The 26,501-nt window shown below is 39.6% G+C and overlaps 1 protein-coding gene across 1 annotated transcript in view; it reads left to right on the plus strand.

The window, feature by feature from the left end:
• EPHA3 (EPH receptor A3) overlaps positions 1–26,501 on the plus strand; it is a 174,426-nt gene that overhangs the window by 8,102 nt on the left and 139,823 nt on the right. Inside the window, exon 2 of the mRNA XM_058800095.1 lies at positions 7,889–7,953. Coding sequence (XP_058656078.1) covers positions 7,889–7,953 — 65 coding nt within the window. The remainder of the gene's footprint in view (positions 1–7,888; positions 7,954–26,501) is intronic.

Genomic DNA, 26,501 nt, shown 5'->3' on the forward strand with positions numbered 1-26,501 from the left:
CTATTGGCATTTTACTCCTGCAATTTGCACCGTGGTGTTGAGTCATTTGCTCTGTGGGTTTATTTTGTCTTTGGGGCAGCCATGGAAGGGCCCAAGCATTCCATGCAAGCTGGGGATCTTTATTCACGGAGGTAGAGAAAAAAAGCTTGACAAAGTTATCAGGGCACACTTGAGTATGTGCCTTTCCAAATGTAGTGCTTCAGGATTCTCGGAATTGTTTTATAATTCTTGACTTCTGTGCTTTAAACTTAGAAAAACAAAACTCAACCGAGCCCAACCCAACTCTATTTATTTTGTTTTTCTGTGCCCCATGCGAGGAGTTCCTTAAAAGCCAAATTTTTTTCTGAGTTGTGGCATGCTGCCAGTTGATTCACCAGGGGGATATCACAGCCTTTTAAACAAATGAATAGCCATTTCCTGGACTTGTGCTCTGGTCCCTGTCTCAAAAATTTCTGTCCTCCAGTGGGGTATTGATCACTTGCTGTGGATTTTGTTGATTTCTGCACCTTGAATATGTTTGAACTGCAGTAAAATCTGTGGGAACCTTGGTGTTGTGTGTGCCCAAGAGTCTTTTCTGTGACACTTTCTGGTGTCTAGAATTCTAGAAACTGAGCGTGTCATAGTAGGTTTGGACCTCTCAGCTTACCTTAAGTGAACTTGGACACTGACTCAACATTTATTTTCCCCTTTAAGCTGCTAAAAGTCTTCCCAAGAGGGATCTTTGTCACGCTCCAAATCTACCAGACCTTCGGAGAGCTCAGTTCTGTAAAACCAGTGAATACTGGAAATTACTTTTTGTTTCCAAGGGAATGTAGAAGTAAAAAGAGTTAGATGTGCAGTGTGGTTAAACCTTTCTGAGAAGTGCTTTAGGACTTACTGAAATGCTTTGAGTAATGTTTGCTCTTGAGTTTTGGCTAGACATAACATGTGGTGCCATTTTATGTGCCTCAGGGTTTGGGCACCCAGTGGGACTGACAAATATGACACATCCTACAAGAGACCGACTTCTATTCTGGGCTGATAAAAGGCAGGGATTGGCAGGGTTTAGGTAACTCAATCTCATCCATACTTTCTGGATTTTTTTCTTTCCTCTGAGAGGAGGAAAATGACTTGGGTTTTAAAGGGAATTTAAACTCCCTTTCAACACAGTAGCCCCCATTTTGCATTTGCATATTTAACATGGTGCCTCAGTGGTATCAGATTTAATGCCAGAGTGGTTGGAATGGAATGAGATCTGTGGGATTTGTATCTGAATGTCAGTTCAGCTAAACTCTAATTCAGGTATCCTGAAGCTTTCTGCCTCTTGCTTTTTGTAGGAGGCACTGGAACAGGACCAATTGGAACTGTTTAAAAACAATGCAAAGAAGCCAAGGCGACAGTAATTTGGAACCCATTAGGTTAATCCATTTTTAATTTTTATATCCTTGTCTTAATGAAAAGAACTGGCACATATCAACTTACAGGAAATAGCCTAATAAAACTGAAACCTTATTAGGCCCCTTTGATAAACAGTGCATTCCAGCCCACCACCAGTCATATGTTTTTGCATACTTGGAAATTGAGCTTTGTGCCACTTTAACAATATCAAGAGAACGCTCATGTTTCAAAGTAATAAAAAAAGAAATAAAAACCTGTTTTGCCTGTGTTCATCACTGAGAATGGGTGGATGGTTGTCCCTTTTCCACAGGCAGGCTCCATACTTAGCAAAATGGGGAAGACCACTGGAGAGCTTCCACTTAGCATGGAGTGCAGGTGATGTTTTTTATTTGTAGGCATTCCTGCATTGCTGATTGCTGCCCTGCATTCCCTCCTTCATGGCAGCCTTTTGAGAGAAACCTGCAGTGAGGGGTTCCTGCTTTGGCTGCTTCTTCTTTTTCAGCTGTAGGTATCTAAATCTGGCCTCAGATGCTCTTGGGGAGTGTGTTTGGTAAGAAAAGTAAAACCTGGGAGGAGGAAAATTAAATTCTATTCAAAAACTGCAGGAAGTTGCCATGAAATTAGAATTTGCCAAATCATCCGAATTGATGGTGGAAGCTTTTATCTTCTCCAGAAGCAATAATCTCTAGGGTAATTTGACATAATTTGCTAATTTTTTTGTCTTTTCATCTGATATTTTTGACCAAATCTTGCAATTTTGGAAAGTTTTTAATGAGCACTTAAGTGAAAATAATGGAGGCTTGGGCTTTCCGGTATTCTCTGAATATTCCTGTGTTCAGTATTGCAGCAACTCTTTTTAAATTCAGTTTGGTTTCGGTTTGCTTGTTCATCCCTTGCCCTCACCCTGGTGGAGTCCTTCAGTCAGCAGTTTGACCACAGATTGAACATGACAGTTGCCAAATTTGGAATGTTCTGCACAAAATCACATTTGTGTTGTGCAGTGTCACAGCTCAGGCAAGGAGGGTTGGAAGTGCAGACCCCACAGGGCTGTGCCTCTCTCAGGGCTGCAGCCTGGCTTTGGGCTCAGCAGAAATCTCAGCTTTAGGAAAGAGTTTTTTAAGTAAATGGGCCAAACTGTTGGCATGTGTGTTGGCTAAGTCCTGAAGAGTTCTACTGGCTGTTTTTTATTTTATTTTCTTCTGAGCAGTGCTAACATCTTCACTAAAATATTTGAGGGGAAATGCAGGACCATAAAATCACAGGAGGCTTGACTTTTATTATTAAGCAAGCAGCAAATCAGGCTACTTAAAACCAGACTTCACTGCTGGGCACCCTTTTTTATTTGCTATCCCTTCCCAAAGGTTTCTTGGTCTGCCTTAGCTGGTTTCAGCATGGTTTTGGCAACATCAGTGTGATAGCTGATCCTAGTTGGAAATTAAAATTGCATCAAGGTGCAACTTTGGCCTGAGTTCTGCCTGCCTATCTGTAAATGTTTGTTCTAGCCCCAGAATAATCACAAAAGTGATGTGCTGGCAGTGCTGGGGCAATGGAGAGTTGGGAAGGCTCAGATCTGTGTTCACAGATGGATGAAAATACAGGTGCAAGCCCCCTTTGCTGGGAAGGGTTCACCATTCCAAAAATGTACATCAGGCTTTGTGCTGACTCCGCTCTGTCCCACCCCAAAACCAAGTTCTGGCTGACTTTCTGCCACAGAGTATTTTCTTTGCTGCTTGGGATTATATGGCAAATTTCAATTAGTCAGTCATCATTTTTTAGTTTTGTTTTTGTTGTTGTTGTTGCATAGCAAATTTAATTTTTCCCATTTGTTGGCATTTTTTTTTAATAACCAGCTAGGGTAAAAACTCCAAGTTTTTTGCCAGACAAGAGAAGACAACATAGTGGTGTGAGGGTTTTTTATGCATTTTTAAAATATTAATAGAAAATGTTAATTAGCTGAAGAAAAAAGATTTAAGTATCTTTTGACATTGGCTATTGCTCGGCATTTTGTATGCAAAGAAGAAAATTTGGAAATGCTTTCCACTGGTGAAGTTTGTGGGTGGCTCTCTAAATTTTGCAAGTTGCAGGATAGTGTCCCCCTAGCAGGCTTTCCTCATTTCTTCAGCAGTGGGGGGAATATCAGAGTGATTCTACCTGGCACAAGATTTGTTTGTTTATTTTTATTCTTGTGGGAGGTATTTCTACCATATTCAGCTCATTGTGGCAGTTATTACCCCATGTGTTTCTGGAAATGCTGCAGCTTTCAGACTGTGTTCAGGAATCAGTTTAGTTTTAGGGTTCTTTCCTTTCCCTGACATCCCTCCTGATGAAACATGCTGTTAGTGAGCCCTGGAGCATCACTCCCAAATCTGGAAGCAGTTTCTGGTAGTACAAGTGTCATATTCCACCCAAGCCTCCATTCATCTGCTGCTGATGCTGTGAGAGGAGGGTGAGAGAGCTTTGTGTTTCACATCCACATCCCATCTCCAGTTCTGGGGAGAGATTGGATTTACCCCCTGGAAATCCACATGGAGGGAGCTGATCATGCTTTCTCCTGTGCCTGTGCATCGGGAAGGGCAAGAGAATCAGGAAAGACTCTCTAGAAGGAGAAAATATTCTTAATTGGCATTTTAGGGGTGTGCTGTATCAGCAGAAATACTGCATTGTAGTGTGGAGAGCAGGGCTGTTGTACAGGAGGACCAAATCACTGTGAGATTGTTGGAGTCAGAAGTCATGGCTGCTAATCTTAATACCAGTAAATTCTCCCTTGGAATTACCACTAGCTTTAAATCAAGGTAATTACATGCAGGACACCAAGCTAGTTAGACAGCACTTTATTTATTTACTTAAAGTTGCTTTATGAGAGCTCCTCTGTGTCTCCTCAGCACAACCAGGAATCTTTTCCAAGGCATTCTGTTGGAAAGAATTATCACTAGCAAAGAAACTGTTCAGCTTTTTTTTAAGAGTTACCCCTGGTAACTGGCTGGTCAGCCTCAGGGATTTTTGTAGAAACCAGCTGAGTGATGGTCACACAGTTTTGCAGGAGGAGTTGGTACAAGGAGAGCACATGAGTTGTGTGAGAAACTCATAAACTTCTTTCATCTAGTAAATATATGGCTGTAGGCATTTGTAGGCTATTTAAGTATTGGCTTCCATGTAACTTTAATAGTATATGGGAAAACAAATGAGGATCACACTGAAGTGTGATCTAGCCTGCCAGTGAGGATCTAGCTGAGTACATCTTCATGAAACACTTCATTAATTGGTTCACAAAATGCACCTGACCAAGTGTTGTGTGTTGTTACACTAAAGGATCTATCAGGATTAAAAGAAGTTGTGATGAGTTAATGTAGGAATTGAGTGCTTGCATGAAGTTTTCCATTTTTACTTTTTACCTTACCATCCAAATCCATGAAGAAGAATAAATCAGACAATGAATTTCTAACCCGTTCTTTATATATTTCTTATGTCTTTGTGCATGGAAATGCCATTTTCTTCTGCAGTTTCCAGATTAATATAGAGTTTTAGGACATACAATGATGAAATTTACCATTGCTTCTCCCAGTCAGTTTTGTCTAAAGACCAGGATTTCATCTTCTAAATTCTGCATTATTGTTTCCCCTCTATTGAGATGTGCAACTCTGGAAGTCACAGAAGCTTTTAGAAGTCACTAGAAGCTTTTATCAGGAAGAAGGTGTTTTTTTCAGGTTACCACTTGAAAGGAAATATGTTTTTTGCATTTTTGATACTATTAAAGAACAGCACAATACCCATCTGAACCAGAAGTCTCCTGTAACCAGTGTGAAAACCTCCCTTGTAATGACTTCTAAAATGTTTGAGCATGGAAAAGTAATGGTTCCAGTCTGAAGGAGATGAGGAAAGTGGAATGAAGGAGAGAACTGAAAAATTATTCTTAACTTCATAGATTTGATCCTGATGATATCAGGTTGTCCCATGGCTGAGGCACCTGCCTGTTGTGGGGGACAGTGAACATTTCATTGCCACCCATGTGCTGCTGTGATGCCTGTGAGGGCAAGCTGGACCTGCAGGGCAGATCGAGAGAGGGGGAACTTCCACCAAGCTGTGGGTCCATTGCCTGCATGTGTTTTGTAGATGAAACTGGGTTTGGATTGAATTAATCAATTTCAGAGTGACTGCAGTCATGTTTTCAAGGAGCTTGTCCTGTAAGAATAAATAATATATAATTAATATAATAATATGTTATATATATTATTTATTCTGTATAAAATATATCACTTAAGTTTGCTCCTGGGTGATTTGCCTCAGCCACTTCTTGCCAAGGGATTTTCCTCAGGAGTCACACTCCCTTCAGCACCGTGCAGTGCAGGTGCATGGCAAACAGATCTGTCTCATCCCGGGAGATCCAGAATCTGTGGGAATTTCTGCTAACAAAAAATGAGAAGTGCACTTTTCCTTTTGAATTTTTATTGGTGTTTCCTTTTTATGGATGCAAACCTTGCTGCAGAGTTGCCTGCCTAGGGCCCCATGCACTCAATAAAGGACTGACTGATTTTTCTTTGTCTATGTGATTGAGGACTTGATTCAGAGCTAAGAAATATGTAGCACTGGATTATGTTCTTTCTGTAAGATTAGTAAAGATATTTTGTTTATTGATGTAGATAAAACAATGCTATTGTTTTCTTTTAAAGGGGAGTATAACTGCAGGGGGAAACATTTTTCTCATATAGATGGCAGAGCAGCTCAGTCCTGGCAGTATAGCAGTGCACATATATCCATACAGAACACAAATATGTGTGCACAAAAATGTAGAAAATATGTTTATTTATGTTTCTTTATGGCACAATCTTATTTTAGTACTGTACACCTGTGTCTCCTTCTGCACATTTTAATTAACAGTAAAAATAATGCCTTCAGAGCTGTTTTTTTTTTTTTAAAGTGGTGTCCAAAATTAAACAGCAGTTAGAGGAGGATGATGAAATAATACAAATAGCTTAACTCAGCTGATTCATAGGCACTGTCCCTCATATTTTGTTTCCTGTTCTTCTGTTTACTCAGAACACCTTTGCTCATGCCATCTGGTTCTGGCAGCAGTGACAACCCTTCAGGTTAACAAATAGAAGATGAAGCTTCTACAGTGGCTACCTCTAATAAATCTGTCATTGTCAGGTGTTAAAATGTCCTAGCATATGCTGAGATTTATTTAATTTCTCGTTATCATTATTTCCATACTGGAGGGGAAACAAAAATATAAAGGGGGTGTGGCGAACACACCCAACAAAAGTAAGCTCAGATTGCAGATAATAAATATTACAGTGTTGCTGTGAAGTATTAATACTTCATTAGTTGATATTTATATAGAGGCTATTTGTTTTTGTACAGTATTTTGTATGAATTCACTTCCTCTGCTTCAGGTTGATAAAGAAGTGGTTACTTAGGGAATTGTGTGATCAGGCACTTGGAGGCTGTATGGCCAAGATGAGGAAAAGAAATTACATTTGTGCTTGTAGGAAACAAATAAATGCCAAAAGAAGAATATCCTTTAATTTTGATGTATGTATTTATGTATTCTACTTCATGTTGATAAAGAAGTGGTTACTTAGGGAAGTGTGTGATCAAGCACTTGGAGGCTGTATGGCCAAGATGAGGGAAATAATTTATTTTTGTGCTTGTAGGAAATAAATAAATGCCAAAAGGAGAATATCCTTTTATTTTGATGTACGTATTTATTTTAAATACCCGTTGTGCTTAAAATAAGGTATAAATCCACTGAGATTTGATTGACTAGAAAATACCTGTGAAAATGTTTACAAATAAAATGTTCCTTTTCACACTGAAAATTATTGCATGACTCAAAAAAAAACCCCAAAAAAACAAACCAGCAAGATTAGCTATCAATTGATGGCCCTCTTTAAAAGCAGGTTTGTCTGAACTTGTAACATTGTAAATAATTACTCTTGTATCTAATGTGTTACACATGACATTTAGAAAACACTACTGCAAGACAATTTGAGAACAAATTAGATCAGAAGCAAGAAAGAACTGCGGGAAGGACTTTAATCAGCTTTCATTATTTATTCCTGTATTCTGAGAAGATTATAGATGCCAAATGGATGCCTTTAATCAAATAATGATTTAAATATTCAGATCTCGCCATTTCAGTTAGATGCAGTGACCCAAATTTCAAGCATCCGAGGGGAAAACGCTGTGGTTTGTGCAGCTGATAGAAGAGCTCTGTTCCCACCCCCTGCTGCAATTAATTTAGCCATGATCCCTTGTTTGTTTTTTGTCACTTTTCTGGTTTTCAGAAGTTGCCCTGTCTGCTGTTCATCTGTTCATTGTGTTTTAAGCTAAAGGAGATGATCCTTTTTATTTGTCTTTTTTTTTTTTTTTTTTTTTTTTTACAGCTTCACCGCCTGGCCACCTGAACAAATCATCTGCTCACAAATAAACACAGCTCTGGGTGTGGGTAACTGAGGTTAACTGGGCAGAGGCGAAGGGAACTCACTCCTCTTCCTTGTGTCTTCTTTTGCAGTTAATCTGCTGGATTCAAAAACAATTCAAGGGGAGCTGGGCTGGATCTCCTACCCGTCACATGGGGTGAGTCCACTGGAGTGTGAAATGCAAAGTGCTGCTGCAGACCAATGTGCTATTTAACCATTGTTTCCTCTTCAGAGGACACTGTGCAATAAGGCTGGGGCTTTGGAGATGCAGAAATAATCTGCTCTGAACTTGCAAAATATGGCTTACACAGGTGTGGGGCCTTCTCTTTAGAGCACCCATCCCACTGCAGATAAACCCTTGGAAGGGCCCATTCCTTGGGGAGAAACATGAAAGCAAGAGGTGCACTGAACAACAATAGCAAAAATTTCTCTTTAGGTACTGCTCCTTCTCTGTCATAAAGTGTATTTCTAAAAGAGATCGTGGCTCTTCTTCATGGTGTTACTTGCTAATTTGCTCAGATGGAAGTGGTGGGAGGTGAAAGCTGTGTGGACATGAGTGGCTGATGTAAGTACTTATTTGTAACTTCTGTGCTGAATTGTTGCTAAACTGTTCAAGTCATGAGTTAAAGTATTACTACAGAAATGTCTACATAATGTTCTGGAGGAGGTTGGTGGTTGTTTTATTTACCTTGTATCCAGATCTAGTGGTATTCTATTGGAAGATTTAGAAGTGCAGTCTTAAAGCACCTGTGCTTTCCAATTTGCTAACTCCATCATACCTACATGGCTTTTCCCAGCAAGACTCTTTAAAAAAAATTCTTGAATAACATCATATTGATGACTAAATGGTGCATATCTGTCTAGTGATGCTGATATGTGTTCACTCTCTCACTCCCCACCTCCATGTCTCTGTGGAATGTGTGTATGTGTGTAGGAACATCCCACCTTTTTCTTTCTGCGTTACATCATGCAGATATGCAGGATGACTCTTGCATTCCTGCATTCTGTTTCCCCCAAACACAAAAAAAAACCCCACTTGGCAGTTGAACCCCCATGTCCAGAACCCCCATACCCTTGTTCTCAGAGAAGGCTGAGCCATCAAGTTTTTGCTTTGGGCAAGCTGTTGATTCACCTTTATCACTTTTACAGAATCAGTGTTAAGAGTGCCTTTGCATCTCTGCCTCATGGGATTCCTTTGCTAATGTTTAAGTTGTGCCTTCTTGATATTAGGCATCAAGCAGGTGTTTAGCAGTATTTAAGGATGAAGGTTTGGTTCATTTTTTGAGTTTATGCATGGATCTCTCTCCGTGTCTCTGGATAAAATTGCTCCATTCTCATGGGAAAGAAGTGGGAAGAGGGTTCAGGTTTCCTCCTAGTGGCTTTTTCTGCTGACTTTTCCCAACAAGAAACATCTCTAAACAGGATGTCCAAGAGGGAACTCTCCAGCAATTTCTATTTCATCCGTGTGGTTTTCTTTTTTTCACTTGCATTTTTTTTTTATGAAGCCTTTCTCTCCCAGCTCCCACTGCTCCTCTGCTTTGCTCTCCTGCTTTGCTCAGCTCCTTGCAGCTGTGCAGATCTGCTGCTCTGCTCCCTGCAGCTGTGTCTCTCCTGCCTTGGATGCCTCAAACAGTTGGTAGGGAATGATGCAGGGTATCATGGGGGCTATAAGGAAAACAGATGTGCTGCATTACCCCACCAAAAAGGGCCCCTGGATCTGTCAAGGTCAATTTTATTGGCTGTTGCAAGTTTTCGTCAGGTAAATCCAGCCCAAGTTGTTGTTTGCGTGTGTTTGTACATGCTGTTCCTATTTACTGCCATATCCTTGGATATGGAAGCCAAAGTAAATCATGGAATTTCACTGATGTTCTTGCAAGTTAATGAAATTCCTTGTTAAAAATCGCATGGCAGTAAATTAATGTAGATCATATGCTGTGACTGTTTTTGGAAGAGAACTGAGCCTCTAGAGTGGAGTCTTCAAAATACCTTGAAATTTTAAGCTTACATATTGAAATATAAATGTAAAGTGTAGAAATAACAATGTTTATCCTATCCCAATTGGCATTTTGCTGTAAAATGGTGACAACTTGAGCATCCTGTGAGAGAGGCGCCTTCTTCTTACAGCCCTTTATTTATAGTCAATTAATTAAACCTGGTAAATATGGCTGTGTCTGTCTCTGAGCTAAAATATGAACTTAAACTTCAGTGGAAAAACATTATAATAAAGATGTCACATCATATTGAAAGATTGCTAATAGCAGAGCAGTGATTTAGAAGGTAAAGCTGATAGAGCTGCACCGGAGGCTGTGACTCACAAATGAGAATATTGGTGTCGTGCCAGGTCCTCTCGAGCGTGCAGCAGTGTTCACATAAATGTCAGGACACCAAAGCTGGTGACTTACAGAGTTTTTAAAAATAATTTAACTGAAGTGTTTAACAAACCTCTTACTAGGTTAATAATTTTGTCCTGTTGATACATGATATTGATTGATTTCTGGCAAAATGACCCGAATTGATTGGTTCTTCTTTATTTCTATAAGTTGTCTCGACTTGGGCATATATAATAATAGCTTTCCAGAAATTCCTGAATATTCATGTTAAGGTTTGTGGCTCATTGGTATTCAGGGGTTTGTGTGTCCCACATGAGCACGCTGTAATGGCAGTGATTTAGACTCTGGTGAGTAATATCACCCTGGAAGAATGTGATCTCCCCTTGAACCATCCCACACAGCCACAGCCTTGGCTCCGGGAACACTGATCTGGTCAAGCTCATTAAAACCCTGTCAGCACAAAGCACTGGCCCCTCCAGATAGCAAGGCACAAGAACTAAAAAATATAATAGCAGGTTTTGCTGATGCTTGAGCATGATTGGCAGCAGCCACAAGGCCCCTGTCCTGTGCCACCATCCCAGCACCTGCCCAGGCAACCTTTTTGTGATGCCAATCAGTCAAACCCCAGCTCCATTTCTATAGGTTTCATTAAAAGGGAAAGAAAGAAGAGCTACTTACTCGGTGCAGAGTATATTATTGATATGCTGATTAAGCATAATGCAAATGATCATTAACCGTAATTCACATAAATTACAGCAGCACAGATGTGGGGGTTGGGAGGATAAAGCAAGTCACTTTAATAATATACAATAGAAATGTGATGGATAATTCATACAGAACAAAAGGAGTACAGTCAAACCCTGCTCTGCATATTCATGGGAGGAATTTTATTGGTTTCAGCATCATTTTTTAGGGAGAAAGATGTATCTGACTCCTGCTCCATGTGTTTTTTTTTTTTTCAAACTTCACAAAAAAAATTATTCGTGACATAATCTCAATCCATCGTTCTGCAGTCACGCAGCTTATGACTCAGTCTTTACGTGTTTATCAGTCAAATTTATGGACTTGAAATTTTTGATCATGTTTTTTTCATGTAGTCAGAGAAAAGTAACAGAGAAATCACTCTTATCTTGTTTGGTTTGTAGCTAGAGAAAGGAATGCTGTGGCATTTTTTCACTGTCATGTAAAAGATAATTGTTCAAAAAAGAAACCAAGCCAAGTCAGGGAAAACAAAACATAACAAACAGCTCTAACAAAAAAAAAAAAAAAAGCCAGCCTCAATGAGTTCTGTACATGGCTAAAGTTAGTAAAATGCAGACAAAATTTAACAGGCTGATTGGAAAAATAATGATTCTATTTCTGATCTTGACAGCTTTCTGAATCCCTGGGTTTCTTCAGAAACAGTAGATTTCTTTGAGAGCTGGCCATACTCAGTACCTTAAACTTTTGGACACATAGTTGGAAATGTGGTGTGGACAACTTGGCTTTTTCTTAGTGGTCACTCTGATGGTCATTTGAACAAATCTAGCTGATCGTGTCAGTAATGGAAACTGGTGCATCAGTATTTGAGGAGAGAAGGGTAACATTCCCTGCTCCCCTAATGGCTGGTGTTGTGCCAGGCAGGCTAGAGCCTGCGTGACTGAGATTAATGAGAGTTTTTCCATCAACCAGAAATTGGGTTAGAATCAAAATAATCCTAGCAAAAGTGAGGAAAATGCCTCCTTTCTTATATTTCAAAAGCCTGAAAGTAGTTTGTCACGTTAGGCTGCATTGCTGCCTACCCAGGCTGCTGGCAGCCTCCTTGGTTTCATTTGTTCTGCTTTCAATAGTTGGCTAAAGTGTGGCCCTATAAAAACTTTTGGGTCTTTTCTTTTTGGGGGGTATCATGGACAGAGTGACTGCACAAGAGCCTGAATTATATAGGTATTTGGATGTCTCTTGTGACTAGGTGAAGGTGGAGGAGAATTTGTGCAGGGTGCAGCCTGGTTCTGATGAAGGTGCTCTCAAATAAATGTTATTCAGGAATCAGCTTCTCAGCCCACTGTGACTGGGAAGTTTCTCTGTTAATGCAGAAGACATTTTGAAGATTAATAAGTATTTCCATGAGGTTTGCTTTCCTGCAGCTTTGTGTCTTGCTGTTAATTGCATCCTGTTCTGCAGAAGGTTTGGGTTTGGTTTTTATTTTTCACTAGATCCTTAATGCCATTGGGTTTACTTGTGCCTTTCCTTCAGCCTTCCCCTCATCTGGGCACAAAAAAAACATGCAAAGTTGTTCTTCCTTGCAAAAATCTAACATTTTCACACCACTGCAGAATCTCAGGGCAGCTGAGCTGCCAAAAAACCTTGAAACTGGCCAACAAAAACACAAAAAATTATCAAATGCCTCATTTTATATTTTTTTAATGCTGATTGACATCTTAGCCTGTGTTCATTTTTTATCTGACAACAAATTTGACAATTTATAAGCAGTACTGTATATAAAGTGGGCAGTGTTGCTGAAATCACTAAGTGGTTGTCAAAATGAGTTTCAAAGGGTACCCAGTGATATCAAACAATTGGTGTGAGACAAAAGACTGAAACTTAGAGATATCTTTTTAAAATAAAAAATTAGGTCCTTGTTTTAAAAATGAAAACAATCGTGTTCTGCTGTATACTTTCTTTTTCCTATCCATTAGCAGTGGAATTTCCTTAGTACTTCTTAAAACAATGTGTTCTGGTAAAATCAAGATTTATCTGTTTTGCCTGAGCTCAGGTCTCCTTACAACCCCATGCTGTTACCCTGCCTTCCACAATTTGTGTATCATGTCTGAAATGCAGGCACACTGTTGTGACGGTTGCAAGTCAAATGAACCACTTGGGGTTCTGGTTTTGTGACTCATAGACTTTGTTTCTTCTTACAGTGAGTGCCTGATTGGAAAAATATTTTTTTTTGTTAATATGCTCATTTTTTTGCTTATTATGTGCTTTTGAGTGCACTGAAAGTGTATTTGTTTCACTAGTTTCTCCTTTTTTCAAAATAGTGAAAACTTTAAATAGTAAGAGCTTTCATAAGAGTTTTTTTTTACCCTCAGTTTTCTGTAATCAAGCATGTGCTGTTTCTCAGTTTTAGACTTGTTGTTTTCTTCCTGCTGGAATAAAACTCTCTGCATGTTCTGCTGTAAAAGGAATGATTTTTCTTTGGAGAGGGACAATTAAAAATCTGCCTGATTTCTGAATTTTTAAAGTCTCTTCATTCACAGTCAGCCTTGAATCAGAATCCAATTGTGGTTTCTTCAGTTTGTGGGTGCTGCTTTTACAAAAAATCTGAATTAGTAAAAAGAAAATTGTTTGTATGATACTTTTTTCCCCTTTCTGATAGATCTTTCTTGGAGCAACATAAAGCTGTGAGATAGGCCAGAGAGATATGTTAATTCTGTGAATGTTGTTATATTTTGACTGATTTTGAATAAATGTGAGGTTTTTTTGATATTTTCAGAGGCAGTGTGTAAGTAGTCAATGACAGTGTATTTTAACTGGTTTTGGCTTGTGTTTCTTCTGTGCACTATCTTCTGCTGCTTGCACTAAGCATGCATTTAAAAGGGAAGTTTAAATTGAAAAACTTAAGTGGAGTTGACTAAAGAAATAAGATAAATGCTTTGGGGGAAAATAACGACATTAAACATATTACTTGAGAATTTTATGCATCCCTGGTCTTGTTAGGAATTGTTACCAGACACAAATGCCTTTCTTTTTAAAATGTGGAGCACTGGAATATTCTTAAGATTTTTTTTTTATAATTGTAGTCTGCATTGCATTCAGTTGGAAAATTCATTGTGATCATAATGGTGCTGTGTTTTGGTATCTTTTTAAATTGATCTGAAGTAGAAACTGTGCTAGTTTCAGTGATTATTATTAAAGGAGGGGGGCTTTTCTTTTTTTCTACTTTTTTACTATGTTACTTCAAATTATGAGATTTCTTTTAAAGAATAATTATAACAACAAGAAGAAAAAGTACAATAAGGGCAATGTCTTTATACCACATTTTATAATGAAAAATATGCACACCCTCCCCATATTTCATTAGCCTCATCAGTCCTTTTATTTCTTGGTAATAAGGTTGTTGAAGGTTGGAGATCAGTTTTCTGTGGTTTCAAACAAAAAAGAAAAAAAGAAAGTGCATGTTTTGGCTTTTGCTCCAAGAGTTAAATAAAGATCTTATTTAAAATTGGAAATGGAGATGGTCCAGCTTTCAATTTTTCTTTTTAACTTTGAAAGTTTAGAAGCAACATCATTCTCCTCAAGGGCAGAATTTTATTTCTGTCAGCCTAAGTCCAGGCCATTTGTGAGAAGTTCTCTCAAATGGTCTCATCTCCATGAGATCTTTTTCATTTTGTGAAGAAACGCTTACTTCATAATTTTATTCTTTTGTGCTGAATTTATTTGCATAAACCAGAACAGAACAAAGTAAATACAGGAACTGTCATGAAATGCAATATTATTTATCACAGGGGCACACTGCAGTCGATTTTAAGACTGTTTTTATAACATCAAGTCCACAAGACAAGTAACTCCCATCTCCAGTTAAAAAAGCCCGTAAATATTTTCTCCTGATAGCTTTGCTGTTAGTTGAATTTATGGTGTCAATACTTTGGCTAGGTGGTTTATTCTGCATTTTCTTTCTTTTTCCCCCAAATATCTGTAAGCATTCAGTGTGAGATGACTGTAGTTCTAGAAGAGCTTTTAGAAGGTATGAAGTGACTTTAGAAGGAGTTGGTGAGTGGGCGCGAAGGGCACTGATGGGTGCAGGGTGAAGAAGCGAGACTCGCAGGGTGTTTCAAGGCAGGACACACGCGTTGTTTGATTTCCCTCTTCCCCCTGTCTTTTTAGAGTTATTTGTGAAAATAGCCTGAGGGTTGTGGCAATTAATTTCCTAATTTCTCCCGCCTGGCTGCGGGCGGGGCAGGAGGAGCGGGAGCAGCGCTCAGCGCCGGCCGGGCGGGCATTGCCGGGAGCGCTCCCCGGCCCCAAAAACATCGCCTGCCCTTCCCCTGCCTGCTCCGGCCCCAAAAACATCGCCTGCCCTTCCCCTCCCTGCTCCGGCCCCAAAAACATCGCCTGCCCTTCCCCCGCCTGCTCCGGCCCCAAAAACATCGCCTGCCCTTCCCCTGCCTGTTCCGGACACCCTCACCCCGGCCATCGCCAGCCCTGGGGACTGCGCGGCACACACCGGGACGGGCTGCGGCTCGGGCAGAGCAGTGTGCGGCGATGATGATGATGGTGATGATGATGGAGGAGGAGTGTGGTGGGAGCATGCACCGCCTCGCTGTTCCCTTGCACTGGAGGAGGGTGACGGGCTTGGTGGGGAGCTGGGACAGTGTCCCCATAACGCTGTGCCCAGCGGGGATGTTGGTGTTGGTGTCGCGCACCAGCGGGGAGCGGCGGGGACTCAGTCCGCACGGCACAGCCCGGCTCGCTCCGAGCGCAGCATCCCCGCCTCCTGTCCCCATCCCGCTCCCCAAGTCCCACTTCGTTTCCCAAGCCCTACCCCGCCTCCCATTCCCTCTCCCGCTTCCCAAGCCGTATCCTGCTTCCCGTCCCCGCTGCAGCGCCCCAAGTCCCCATCCCGTTTCCCCAGCCCTATCCCGCCTCCCTTCCTCGCTGCGGCTTCTCAAATCCCCATCCCGGCTTCCCAAGCCTCATCCCATTTCCCAAGTCCTATCCCGCCTACCTTCCTCGCTGTAGCTTCCCAAGCCCCTATCCCGGTGCCCAAGCCCCATCCCGGCTTTCCAAGCCCCATCCCGGTTCCCAAGCCCCCATCCCGCCTCCCGTCCCGCTCTGTGTCCCGGCAGACAGGTGGCGATGTCCCTCGGCGGGCACCGGGATGATGTCCCGCACCTTCCGCCCGGACAGGCTCGCCAGGCTTTAGGCAGCTGCTCTGTGTCCCTTGGTAAAGCCTCCAGCGGCAGAGCTCAGGCAGCAGCCGCTGTTTTGGTTCTCGGTGCTGTTGTTTTGGTGTTTGGAGCAGAAGGTGTTACGGTGGAACTCGTGTTTTGTGCCGATATTCTGCTTTTAATCAGCGGTGAAAGCTGTGGGCTGCTGGGGGCTCTGTGCACGGGGTGGAGATACCATCTTACACATAATAAGGTGATGAAATCTCAGAGTTTCACTCCGTGACATCTGGCCATTTCATCTGCGGCTTGGTTTCTCCTGCCTAACTGCGATTACTCAAACTTTATTTCCAGCTGTTGGGTTTCCAGAGGCCCCAGAGGGCAGCTGAGACACACAGGGTGATTTGATTGCTGGTTGTTAGCACCAGGACAGGGGGATGAGAGCTGTGCTGCGATGTGGTTTGTGTGCTCTTGCAGTAGGCAAGGAAGGGCAGTCAACACCATCCTTCCTCAAGAGCCTGACAATTGATTTTAGTTGGACTCTGGGGGGGAAAAAAAAAAAAATTGAATTGCTCTGTGTTCGTGTTTTTAAACAAAATAAAAGGCTAACCCCAAAGTGAATCTCGTAAATCTAGAGGAAAGTTTCTGTTTGCAGTAGCTGAAACTCGGTTTCTAAATTGGATGTATAGGTTTATATGCTGCACTTTGTGAGTAGAAAGGTAGGAATTAGTATCCTATATCAGTTGTTTATCTTGGAATGTTAAAGGTAGATTTTGACCACTAATCCTTTAATTAGTGCCTGTTCAGACTTCACTGATATCAACAAAAGCATTAAAGTCAATTAAGTTGGTTTAAGTTAATTCACCCAAAAGTTATGACTGATGGGATAGGGTGATAGTGTTGGTTATGAGTCAGGCTGCAGAGTGGCATAAATCAGAATCTACTTTTCACTTGGAATCTCCATTAAAATGTGGTACTGAAATATGTCTAATTTTGAGAGATGTAGATTAGCAGAGACAAATTAAAATGTTGTTTAGGAGAGTTGCCAGGAGGCCACCCAGTCTCCTGCCTGGTGCAGGATAATTGCTAAGGTTCTATCAGGCAGCAGCTCTGTTTTGGGTAGTGGAGTCTGTGGTTGGAGATGTAACAGCCCCTCCAGGCAGCCTGTTTCAGTGCTTCTAGTGGGTAGAATTCTGCCAGATACCTAACCTGAATTTCTCAAGACACATTTTGTGGCCGTTTTCTCTTCTTACACCATCTGCTGTTACTAAGGAGAGTTTGTGTTAACTCCCTTTCAAGTTGCAGTCTGTAATGAGATCATTCCTTAGCTGTTTTTTCTTTTACGAGACTGAACAATCCCTGTGTCTTTGCAATGTATTTGTCCTCCAACTTGGTATTGAACACTTCTATTAGGTGTGATGCCATACTCACTGCTATCCTGGCTTCCTTAATGGGGAGGTTAATGTGGAAAAATATCCAAGAATGGGATGAAGTAAGGATGGAGGTGCTTTGTCTGTGTAACTGATGGAGTGTTTCAGTCTAGAAACACCTCACAGCAATGCTGCAGTTCAGTTTACATTCCTTTTACAACGCAGGGATTTAACAAGTATAAGCTAAATGGGTTCTGGAGGGATTTCTTGAAAAGAAAGATAACAGCATAGTGTGGCTTATTTCTTCACAGCTTCTAAAAATAAGAAGTCTGGCCTTAAACTACACTTGTGATCAAAAAGCTCTTATAATAGGAGGCATGTTTGTCCAAAATCTGAATGTTTCCAGTCTTAATAGCTCTTTCCATGATAGCAGAAAATCCTAAGATTGTATTTTCTGCTCAGAGAGGAGATTTTGACTATTTAAGACTGAGCAAGAGAAGTGCTTTTTGGAAATTGAGTGTTTTGGGATTTATTTGTTTGTTATGGTTGGGGTGGGTTTATTTGTTTGGATTTTCGTTTATGGGGGTTTTGTTTGTTTTAAAAAACTGATCATTTTCTGTGGGTAAACAGGACACAAAAAAAAAAAGAGCTGAGGAAATAATGGCACCTGAACTGAAGGTGAGAACTTTGGGAATAGTGACATTAAACAGTCAGCTCTGTGTGGAGAGACGTCAGGTGTGAGGGTGAGTGAAGAATCCAAGAGTGGAGTGAGATTTCCAGAAAGCAACCTGGATTTAAATTGCTTATGGAGCTGTTTGTGCTGCCTTCCATCTGCAAGGCTTGGAGCTTCTTTCCCATGTGACAGTAGGGAATAAAGATGCCACAACAACCTTCATGTTCCAGAGAAAAGACAGGACCCTGTGGCTTCTTTGAGAGGGAGAGAACTTGGGTTAACTCTGGGTTTCCCCGAGACTCTGACTTCATATTTCAAAGATAGGTTCAATGACATTTGTGCCTGTCACCTGTTCAAAACTCTGCCTTTGTGCACCTCTGTAAACACTCGTAGTCCAAACAAACAGGATTCTCACTTCTCCACTTTTCACAAGAATTAAAATCCCAACCAGAGCTTCAGAAGTTAATTTTCTTCCTGCCTGTGTAGTCTGATACATCATGTTGAGTGCATTCCATCAAACCAATGGGATGTGTAACCTGGCAAAGCAAACACTGCTACTGGAACTTGAGCGTTTATGTTCCCTGATATCCTTGTGTTACCTGTTTAACTTTCACTAATATTTCTGTGACACTTTATTAATAAACATAATGTATCTGTGATGGTAATTTAATTTTACTTTGAAACCTAGTAATAAATGTTTGAACTGCAGAGCATTTCTGTAGAAGTGTTTTAGCCTGAAGAAATGTTTAGAGGAGAGGCTGAGCTGCACTTCTGCTGATGGCACCGTAATTCAGCGCTGTGTATTCAGAAGTAAATGGTTTTCAGATTAGAACATCCTCTTACAATGAAAACATCCAGAGGGTGAATGTTAATCAGATCTTGTAGAAAAGTGCTGTGTGGATGAAGGACAGGCAGAGGTGGTGAGGTAATGCACAAAATAAATGTGCAGGCCAGGTGGAAACTTTCCCTTTACCACGGGGTTGTTTTGCCAGAACCACAGAATTGTTACTCCTGTAGGCTGGAACTAACTGGAGTATCTAAAAATACTAAAGGCAGGTGTTGGTTTTAAATCACAGAGGGTGTGGTGGGATGGGCAGATCTGGGAACAAACCCCTGACTGAACATCAGCACTGTCACATTTTTAATTTAAATACTGTTTTAAGAGAAAGTTGTGTGTTGTCTGTCTTGTGCTAGAGCAAGCAGAGGGTGCATTGTGGGCTGCCCCACTGACTTCCTGAAGAGCTTGGCATTTTTGTAATAAAGTATTGATAGAGAAAATGGAAGCAGAAGCTGAGAGAATGGAAAATGTTTTGAAAACAGTAAATGTTGAATGTTGGTGTTCTTAAGATTTTTAGGAAATCTGACATATACTGCATGATACGTTTTGAAAATTCAGTTGTTGCATGTGACTGCAGTATTGCAATGTCTTGATTTAGAAGGTGGAGGGCAGCATTAAACCCATAGAGCTAATTTACTGGGGTAAACCACTATTAACAGAGACACAAAGTGGAAGGTCTGTAATCTCTGTTACCTAGGCTGAAATGTGGAGACACTGAAAACAGACCAAAGAAAATACAAAAAGTTTTACTTGACTCAGAGTTGTGTTTTAATCTGAAGAATGACAGGTTCTTACATAGAAGGTGAAAAAGAGGAATATAGTCTGCTATTAAGTATATAATTTCCATTAAATGTATAATTTTTTGTGTTTATGTCCTTTGAAAAATAAAGAGAATTCAACAGGGGAGCAAGGAAGTGTCTGAACTGAAGGTTCAGGGATTCTTGTAATGCGTGATGTGCAAAAGTTTTGCAGGGTTCTATCTGCCACCCTATTTTATATTTAACATAAAATGTATACGTAATTGCCTCTGAAATGTTTGGAAGTGAACTTTTTAAAACCATATGCCTTTTAACTGGTGCATGGTAGCGGTGTTTACAAACACTGGCCAAATGTGGTGTAGGTTTGTTTAACCTGCTTCCCTAGTTGAGTTCAAGGCAGTACTGTGACCAAAAGTAAACAGGTTTTGTCATGGCCTCTTGCAATGTGTTGTATTTAGGAATCAAGTTAATTTAGTGACTTTTGGCAGGGTTTTATTTCTCTTTGTCTATGCCATGTTCATATTAAAATTTGAATTGTGCTGAATTTCCGTTGTAGCTGGGAGTAAAATATGACTTTGTGTAGGTAATGCTTCTGCACTGAACATAGCAAAGAGATGAGTTAATGTGAAGGTTTTCAAAGAGAGGAGTTAATGTGAAGGTTTTGTGGTTTTGGGTTTTTTTCCGAAATGTGAGTAATGTTTTGTAAATGCATGAACCAAAATGAATATCAATTACATTTTGGCATCATGTACCATGCCGGACTTTGTGGAACAGTCATGGCTGGAAAGGACAGAGTGGAATGAGTGTCTGAAGAGGAATCATTGGTTCAATGTGACTGTAAATGCCTTTGTTGTGAAGAGAAGATGAATGCAGAATTGTAACAAATAACCACTGATGGCTGGTGTCAGCAATGGATATGGTATTCTGGGCAACTGGAAAGGTTAGGGAATGGCTAATGGCATTATTAAAATGATAATAAAGTAAGAATGCCAAAAGGTCAAAATAAATACTAAAGATATATTGTATTATCTGAGAGAGAATGGGCAAATAAAAAGAAGAAAAAGTGAAGAATCTTAGAAGTAACCCAGAATAATTTGATTAATTTGGAGTTTGCATAAAACCAAAATTAGGTTAAAAACATTGTTTCAGTGTCCACAAATCTCTAGAAATGTGTACACAAAGAATAATGCAAGAAAGATGGTATTGGAATAACTGATAGAGAAGAGTTTAGAATTAGGTTTTTTGGTGCCACTTGACATTTTGTGCACTGAAATGAACAGGGATATAGGGGAAGACAGGAGATCACAATATAATAGATTTTAAAAAGGAGCAAACAAAGGTGAAACTGAGGGAAAGACCAAGAGGAAATTCAGGAAGAAGGAGAAAAAAAGAAAAACAAAGGGTGCAATCTTTAAAATACATAATAATGTATGAACAAGCTGCAAACTGAGAAAGAGACATGCATGGGTTATAGGTTATTTTTTTCCTCTTGTTTATGAAACTAGGAAGAGAATCCATGTTTGCTTCCTGCTCTGGGGTCTGTAGGGAAGCATGGTCCTTTCTCTCCAGAGGATTGTGTGTTCCTGAAGCAGTGGCTCCTTCCATAGCAGCATTTCTCCCTTTTTTCTTTTTATATTTTAAGTATCTTTTTACATAATTCAGCAGATACCTTAATGGGTAAAATAAATGCAGAGTCCTGGTCAAAGATATTACAGTATAAAGCAAAATTCTAATAGTTCTTTGCTTACAATTTTAGGGACGGAGAGTACAAGTTCTCTCTGGTCCTTTTTTTTTTTTTTAATATGAAAGCAAATATCTTGATAGCCATGCACACACTCACTCTTCTCTGATAAAGAAGTTGAAAATCAAAAAGCAATACAAATTTATATACATTTAATACTGTATGCAGTGCAGTGCATTTTTCATAGCCTTTCTGTGAGTTGCATTAGGTCCTGACTGTTCAAGGGTTTTTATCAGGCCTGCTATACAAATCTTGTCTTTTCTCTATGCAAACAAGTTGGTATTTTTTAGTGTTTGCATGATAATTTTAAAAGATTCATCCAAAATAAGCTTATATTTATTAAACTAGAACTGCTGCTGCTGGTGAATCAGAGCAGCCAAATGCAATATATGTAAACACTTGTGGAAATCAGATTTTTATTTTAACCGAAGTTAAAGAAATCCCAACTCCTCACAAATCAAAGAAGCTTTGCTATTCCCAAAGCAAGCAGCCAGTATTAAAAGAATTCAGTTTAATTCAAATGAAGGCTATAGACCAGATCATTGTATTGATATCAAGTTCCTTGTGATTGATGGTACAAGAGTGAATAAGAAATTAATTTGATAGACATTGATTTTGTACTGCAGTGTATTGACAACGTGCAATGTGATATCTGCCTTACAGAACTTGACTACTTTCTTATTGCTCTTAAAGGTTATTCTTTATTTCACTACTTCCTACCTTTTTATTACTATGAAGAAATGAACATTCCAACCTTCTGTTTTGAGCAACTCATTTGGTTTCACTGGCACGGGGTGATTTGTCCTGGGACCACTCTCCTTTTGAGAAATTAAGTCTTCATTAAATCTCTTGCTTTCATGGTTTCATAACAAAATAAGATTTAATGGATGGCTACATGTACAAAAGTTTTTACTGGGTATGCAGGATTGAAGTCTAGGTGATAATTTCCTCTACCTTCTACCATTTAATTTTTTGCTATGTCTTCTTGAAACTCTATTGCCTTTACTCCACAGCTCTGAATAGTTTCAAACAGTTTCTTTGAATAGTCATCAAACTACATAAATGCAGCTTATTGCATAAACTTTGGAACTTGGAAAGCATTTGGACATTAATACTGAGGGCAATCTCAGTTTTTGATACTACGTCTGGCTTTTTGTGCTTGTTGTCATAGGAAATTTAAGAGGGTGCTGGACCTACAGTTGCAGAAGAGTTTTGGGTAAGATATGTCATTAGACCTCTCCAAAGGTCTGTCAAAAGAGTAACTTGCAGGAAAAAAATCCACATTTTTAAGTTTTTGTAACAAATTGGGGTCATTAGCTTGCTTTGCATAAGAGTGTGCCATAGAATTTGCACCACTGGGATAGGTGGAAGCTGAGGACATGAAAAATAAGTTGCAATTTTCAAAAGGCACCATTAGCAGCTGGAAGTGTAGCTGTAATTGACCTAAACCAGAGTTCCAGTTAACAAATACAATTGTTTGAGTTTGGTGAAATTATCTGAGGCAAGAGCTGGAAAAAGAAGCAAAAATTAAACATCTCAGTCAATGAGCTGGATCATTTTAGAAAGAACTGCATTTTAACATGGAGGATTACTGTGCTTTTTAAAATTTTATTACGTCACATCTCAACAAAACCTAATTTAACTTTCATTCTTACTTGTGGCAGAGGATCTATAGGCCATCCACATGACGTGTTTATGGCTGATATATTTTTCAGCAGTAACAATGTCACTTCACATTTTTGAGTTTTAGCCTTTTAATTACACATATTTGACTTGAATTGCTTATGCACCTCCTTTAATGATCAAGTCAATGTATATCATAAATCAGAAGAAATCAGACAAAGAATAATCTTTGGTATTGTGTCTTTTACGACTTAGAGTTTGAAAGTAATTTTATTCTGTTTTTAAATTTGCATGACCCAGATGTTACTTCTGTGTCAAGAACAAGTGTAAGCCTCCCTAGAATATTTCTATCAGAACAAAATAGTTACTGTTGTATTTCAATCATTTCCATAGCTGGTGAAGTTCATATCATTTGAAAAATTTATGGACAATATATTACAGAGGAGGACTGCAGTGTGATAAGACAGCACAGGATATTAAAAGAGATTAAACATCCCAAAAAAAAGGAGAGATTTACTGTACTCAGCAACTGCAGTGTGGATGGGAAAAAAATGAGAATGGAAAATTAGCTTGCAGATAAAAAACCCCAAACAGTTGAAGGCCAAACACTGACAAATTTTGCATTTGAGTGGGGCTTTGTCCCTTTGCCCACTGTTCTCCTGGCCCTGTGTTTCCTGCACAGGATAAACTCCCCCAGACCCTCCTGGGCACTCTGGAGCTACCTTGGGCCGTGGTTCATGGAGGCAGCAGAGCCCTGCAGAATGGGAATGCAATCCTAGAAAAGAGAATCTCAGTCTGTTGTGCTGCTGTGAAATAAGACAGCCGGGTGGGGTGAGGGGATAGCCTGCTTATTTGTGTCTTTTCACCCTGAATTATGTGTGTTTCGCTGTGTGTAATTGACACCACGGCTCACAGCATCTCTGAATTTGTTCCACTTTCTCATAAATACCTGATTTTTCGTTGTCCTGTGGTTTTAAGCTTCCTTCCAGTGAATAGGATTATATTTATTCTTTTTTTTCCTAGGTACTGTTTTGCTCAAAGCAGATGTTTTATGACAAGTAATTTGAGGGTGTAATATGGAAGAGATGTGAAATAAAACTCCTTGAGTGCAGCATTGTCTGGAAAAAAAAGTAGAGGCATGTGGAAGACAATGCAACAGCATCACTGTGATTGTAGTTGGAAAAATGAGTGTGTTTATTTTGATGACACTTACTGAGAGATTTTTATTTAAGATGCCCGTGATGTTATAATGCAGTTTGTCGTATAATCCGTTATATTAATTTGTTTTGTGGTAAGATTTCATTCGTTTCTAAGCAATATCTCAATGTTGTTTACCTATTCATTTTAGTTGTTGTGAAAACTGCTCATAACAAAGCTTTTGAGTTGTTCATATTAAAAATACTTCTTTGAGGAGCATTAGGCAGTCTATACCTCACATAGAAGGGGCGTGTGATGGATAGAAAAGAGCTGAAAGATGAGTTTATGCTTTTTTCTCCTTGTGGAAAATAGAAGTTGAAGAGGTCACTTGAATTCCAGAACTTAGTCCTCCATGGTAGAATTAATTCAGTCTTGAAGGACCTGGAGATATCTATTCTGGAAATAACTATTCTACAAATTGCAAAGCATTTCCTTACTCCTTAGAACAAATCCAGGCAGATTGGTAAATAACAAACTTCAGTGTAGGAGGTCCATAACCGTGAACTGACCACACGGAAGTTGGACACAGAATTGAGACATTGCTGTTATTTTTTTCTTCTCCTGTTTAGGAAACTTAGGAAACAGCAATTTAGGACGTGTTGGCTTCTTTTGTCTTCTGCCAGAAGTCTGGTGCTGGTGCAGAATTGTGTGTGTCAGCTATAGAGCTGATCACACTGTGTGTAATTCATTAATATTTTAAGAACATCTGATTTTAATAGCAGAACTATTTTGAGACTAATGTTTTAAGAAGCTATCCCGAAGACAGCTTGACTTCATCTTTTCCTGTGTGTGTTTTCTTTTTAATAACATCTTACATTTTAACTTAACTTTTTTTTTTTTTAATCTCTGCTCTGATATTTTTTATTGTCTTGCTTAAGGAAAGTCACAAAAGATCACATAAACACATCCTTACCTCCAAAGGGTTCAGAGCTTGGCTGGTCTGGTTCCTTCATGTCTTGCACTGTTTGCTGAACAGTGGAGTATTTTTGTCCCTCAGAGGTCTGATAATTGGGTGCCTGAATGGAGGAAATTGTAGATGGCTTTTCATGATTTTTAATTGTAAGTAATGTAATTATAAAAAAAAGTTATAGTTTTTTATTAATATCTCTGGCTACTCTTACACATTTTCTGTTGTCTCAAAATGCAGCATGTGCTGTGTTCCCAAACTGGAGAGTGGTTAAGAATTATCATTGGCACATGCACTTTTTTTTATGAGATGCATGTTTCTTCTATGGGAAATATTAGAGTGGGTTCTCCTTTTAGTTCAACTGTTTCTGTTTTAAACCTGTAATCTGAAAAGTTAAAGCAGCACAGGAGCATGGGAGGTATATTCATTACAATGAATGGAACAAGGCTCTGGTTCTGCAAAAGCATCTACATTTTGGATCCCACTGGAATTAATGAGTTTGCTATCTGTAAAATTAAACAGATACTTCTGAATTAGGGGAGCAAGTGTTTTCTCAATTTCCTCTGGTTGTTGTTAGATAAGTCAGTATTGTCAAAATTCTCTTCCTCCCTTAAGAAGGAATCAGAACTGTAATAGGGAAAGTTTTAGGGACTGAAAAAGCTTTAGTTTTGGAGCATCAGGATTTACTTTGAGGTTGAGGAATTGTGCTTTTCTAAGAACCTTCTCCAGCAGTCTCTTAAAGTGAGGTTGCTGACCTTGTCTCTGAAGTTTTTCCTGTTAGCAAACTTGTTGTCAGGCTGTGAAATACAAAGACATTGTTAAAAAAGAAGGAACCTTGTTGACATTTTATGGGGAGTTTTTAAAGCATCAGAAAACTTTTAATAGGTAGGTTAAATGTGGGCATTGTATTAGAAAAAAAAAAGTAATCTTGAACTAATTTAAAGTCCACAATTAGTTGGGATCACAGGTGGCAAGAAGAAGTTTTAATGATAGCCTGGCCCAGGCCTTGAGGTAAATGATGCATAATTATTCATAACTGCTATTTTTGGCTTGCTTGCATTTGTCCTAGACCTCTGCCTGAGGAAACAATTTGAAATAATTAGTGTGCTAGTGCAGTGACAATGATGAATGAATCAAATGCATCTGGTGCCAAACATGGATCTTGATAAGAAGCAGATAACTTTGGCAACTGTGGAATTTTTGTTTTTAGATTTCTGAGACTGGGAACAGTTTGTTCTTGTTGGTTTTGTTTTGTTTTTTTTTCAGACTGACATGTTCAACATAGAAAATTACCACTCACTGGGCCATGATCAAAGCGCAGGAGGAATTCCAGCACTGTGAACACGAAACAGGTCTGCACGCTGTGTGTGCAGCTATTCAGGCCTGGGAAAATGAAGGGGT

This window comes from Ammospiza caudacuta, chromosome 2, assembly GCF_027887145.1.
Source record: "Ammospiza caudacuta isolate bAmmCau1 chromosome 2, bAmmCau1.pri, whole genome shotgun sequence".
In the NCBI taxonomy this organism is placed as follows: Eukaryota; Metazoa; Chordata; class Aves; order Passeriformes; family Passerellidae; genus Ammospiza; species Ammospiza caudacuta.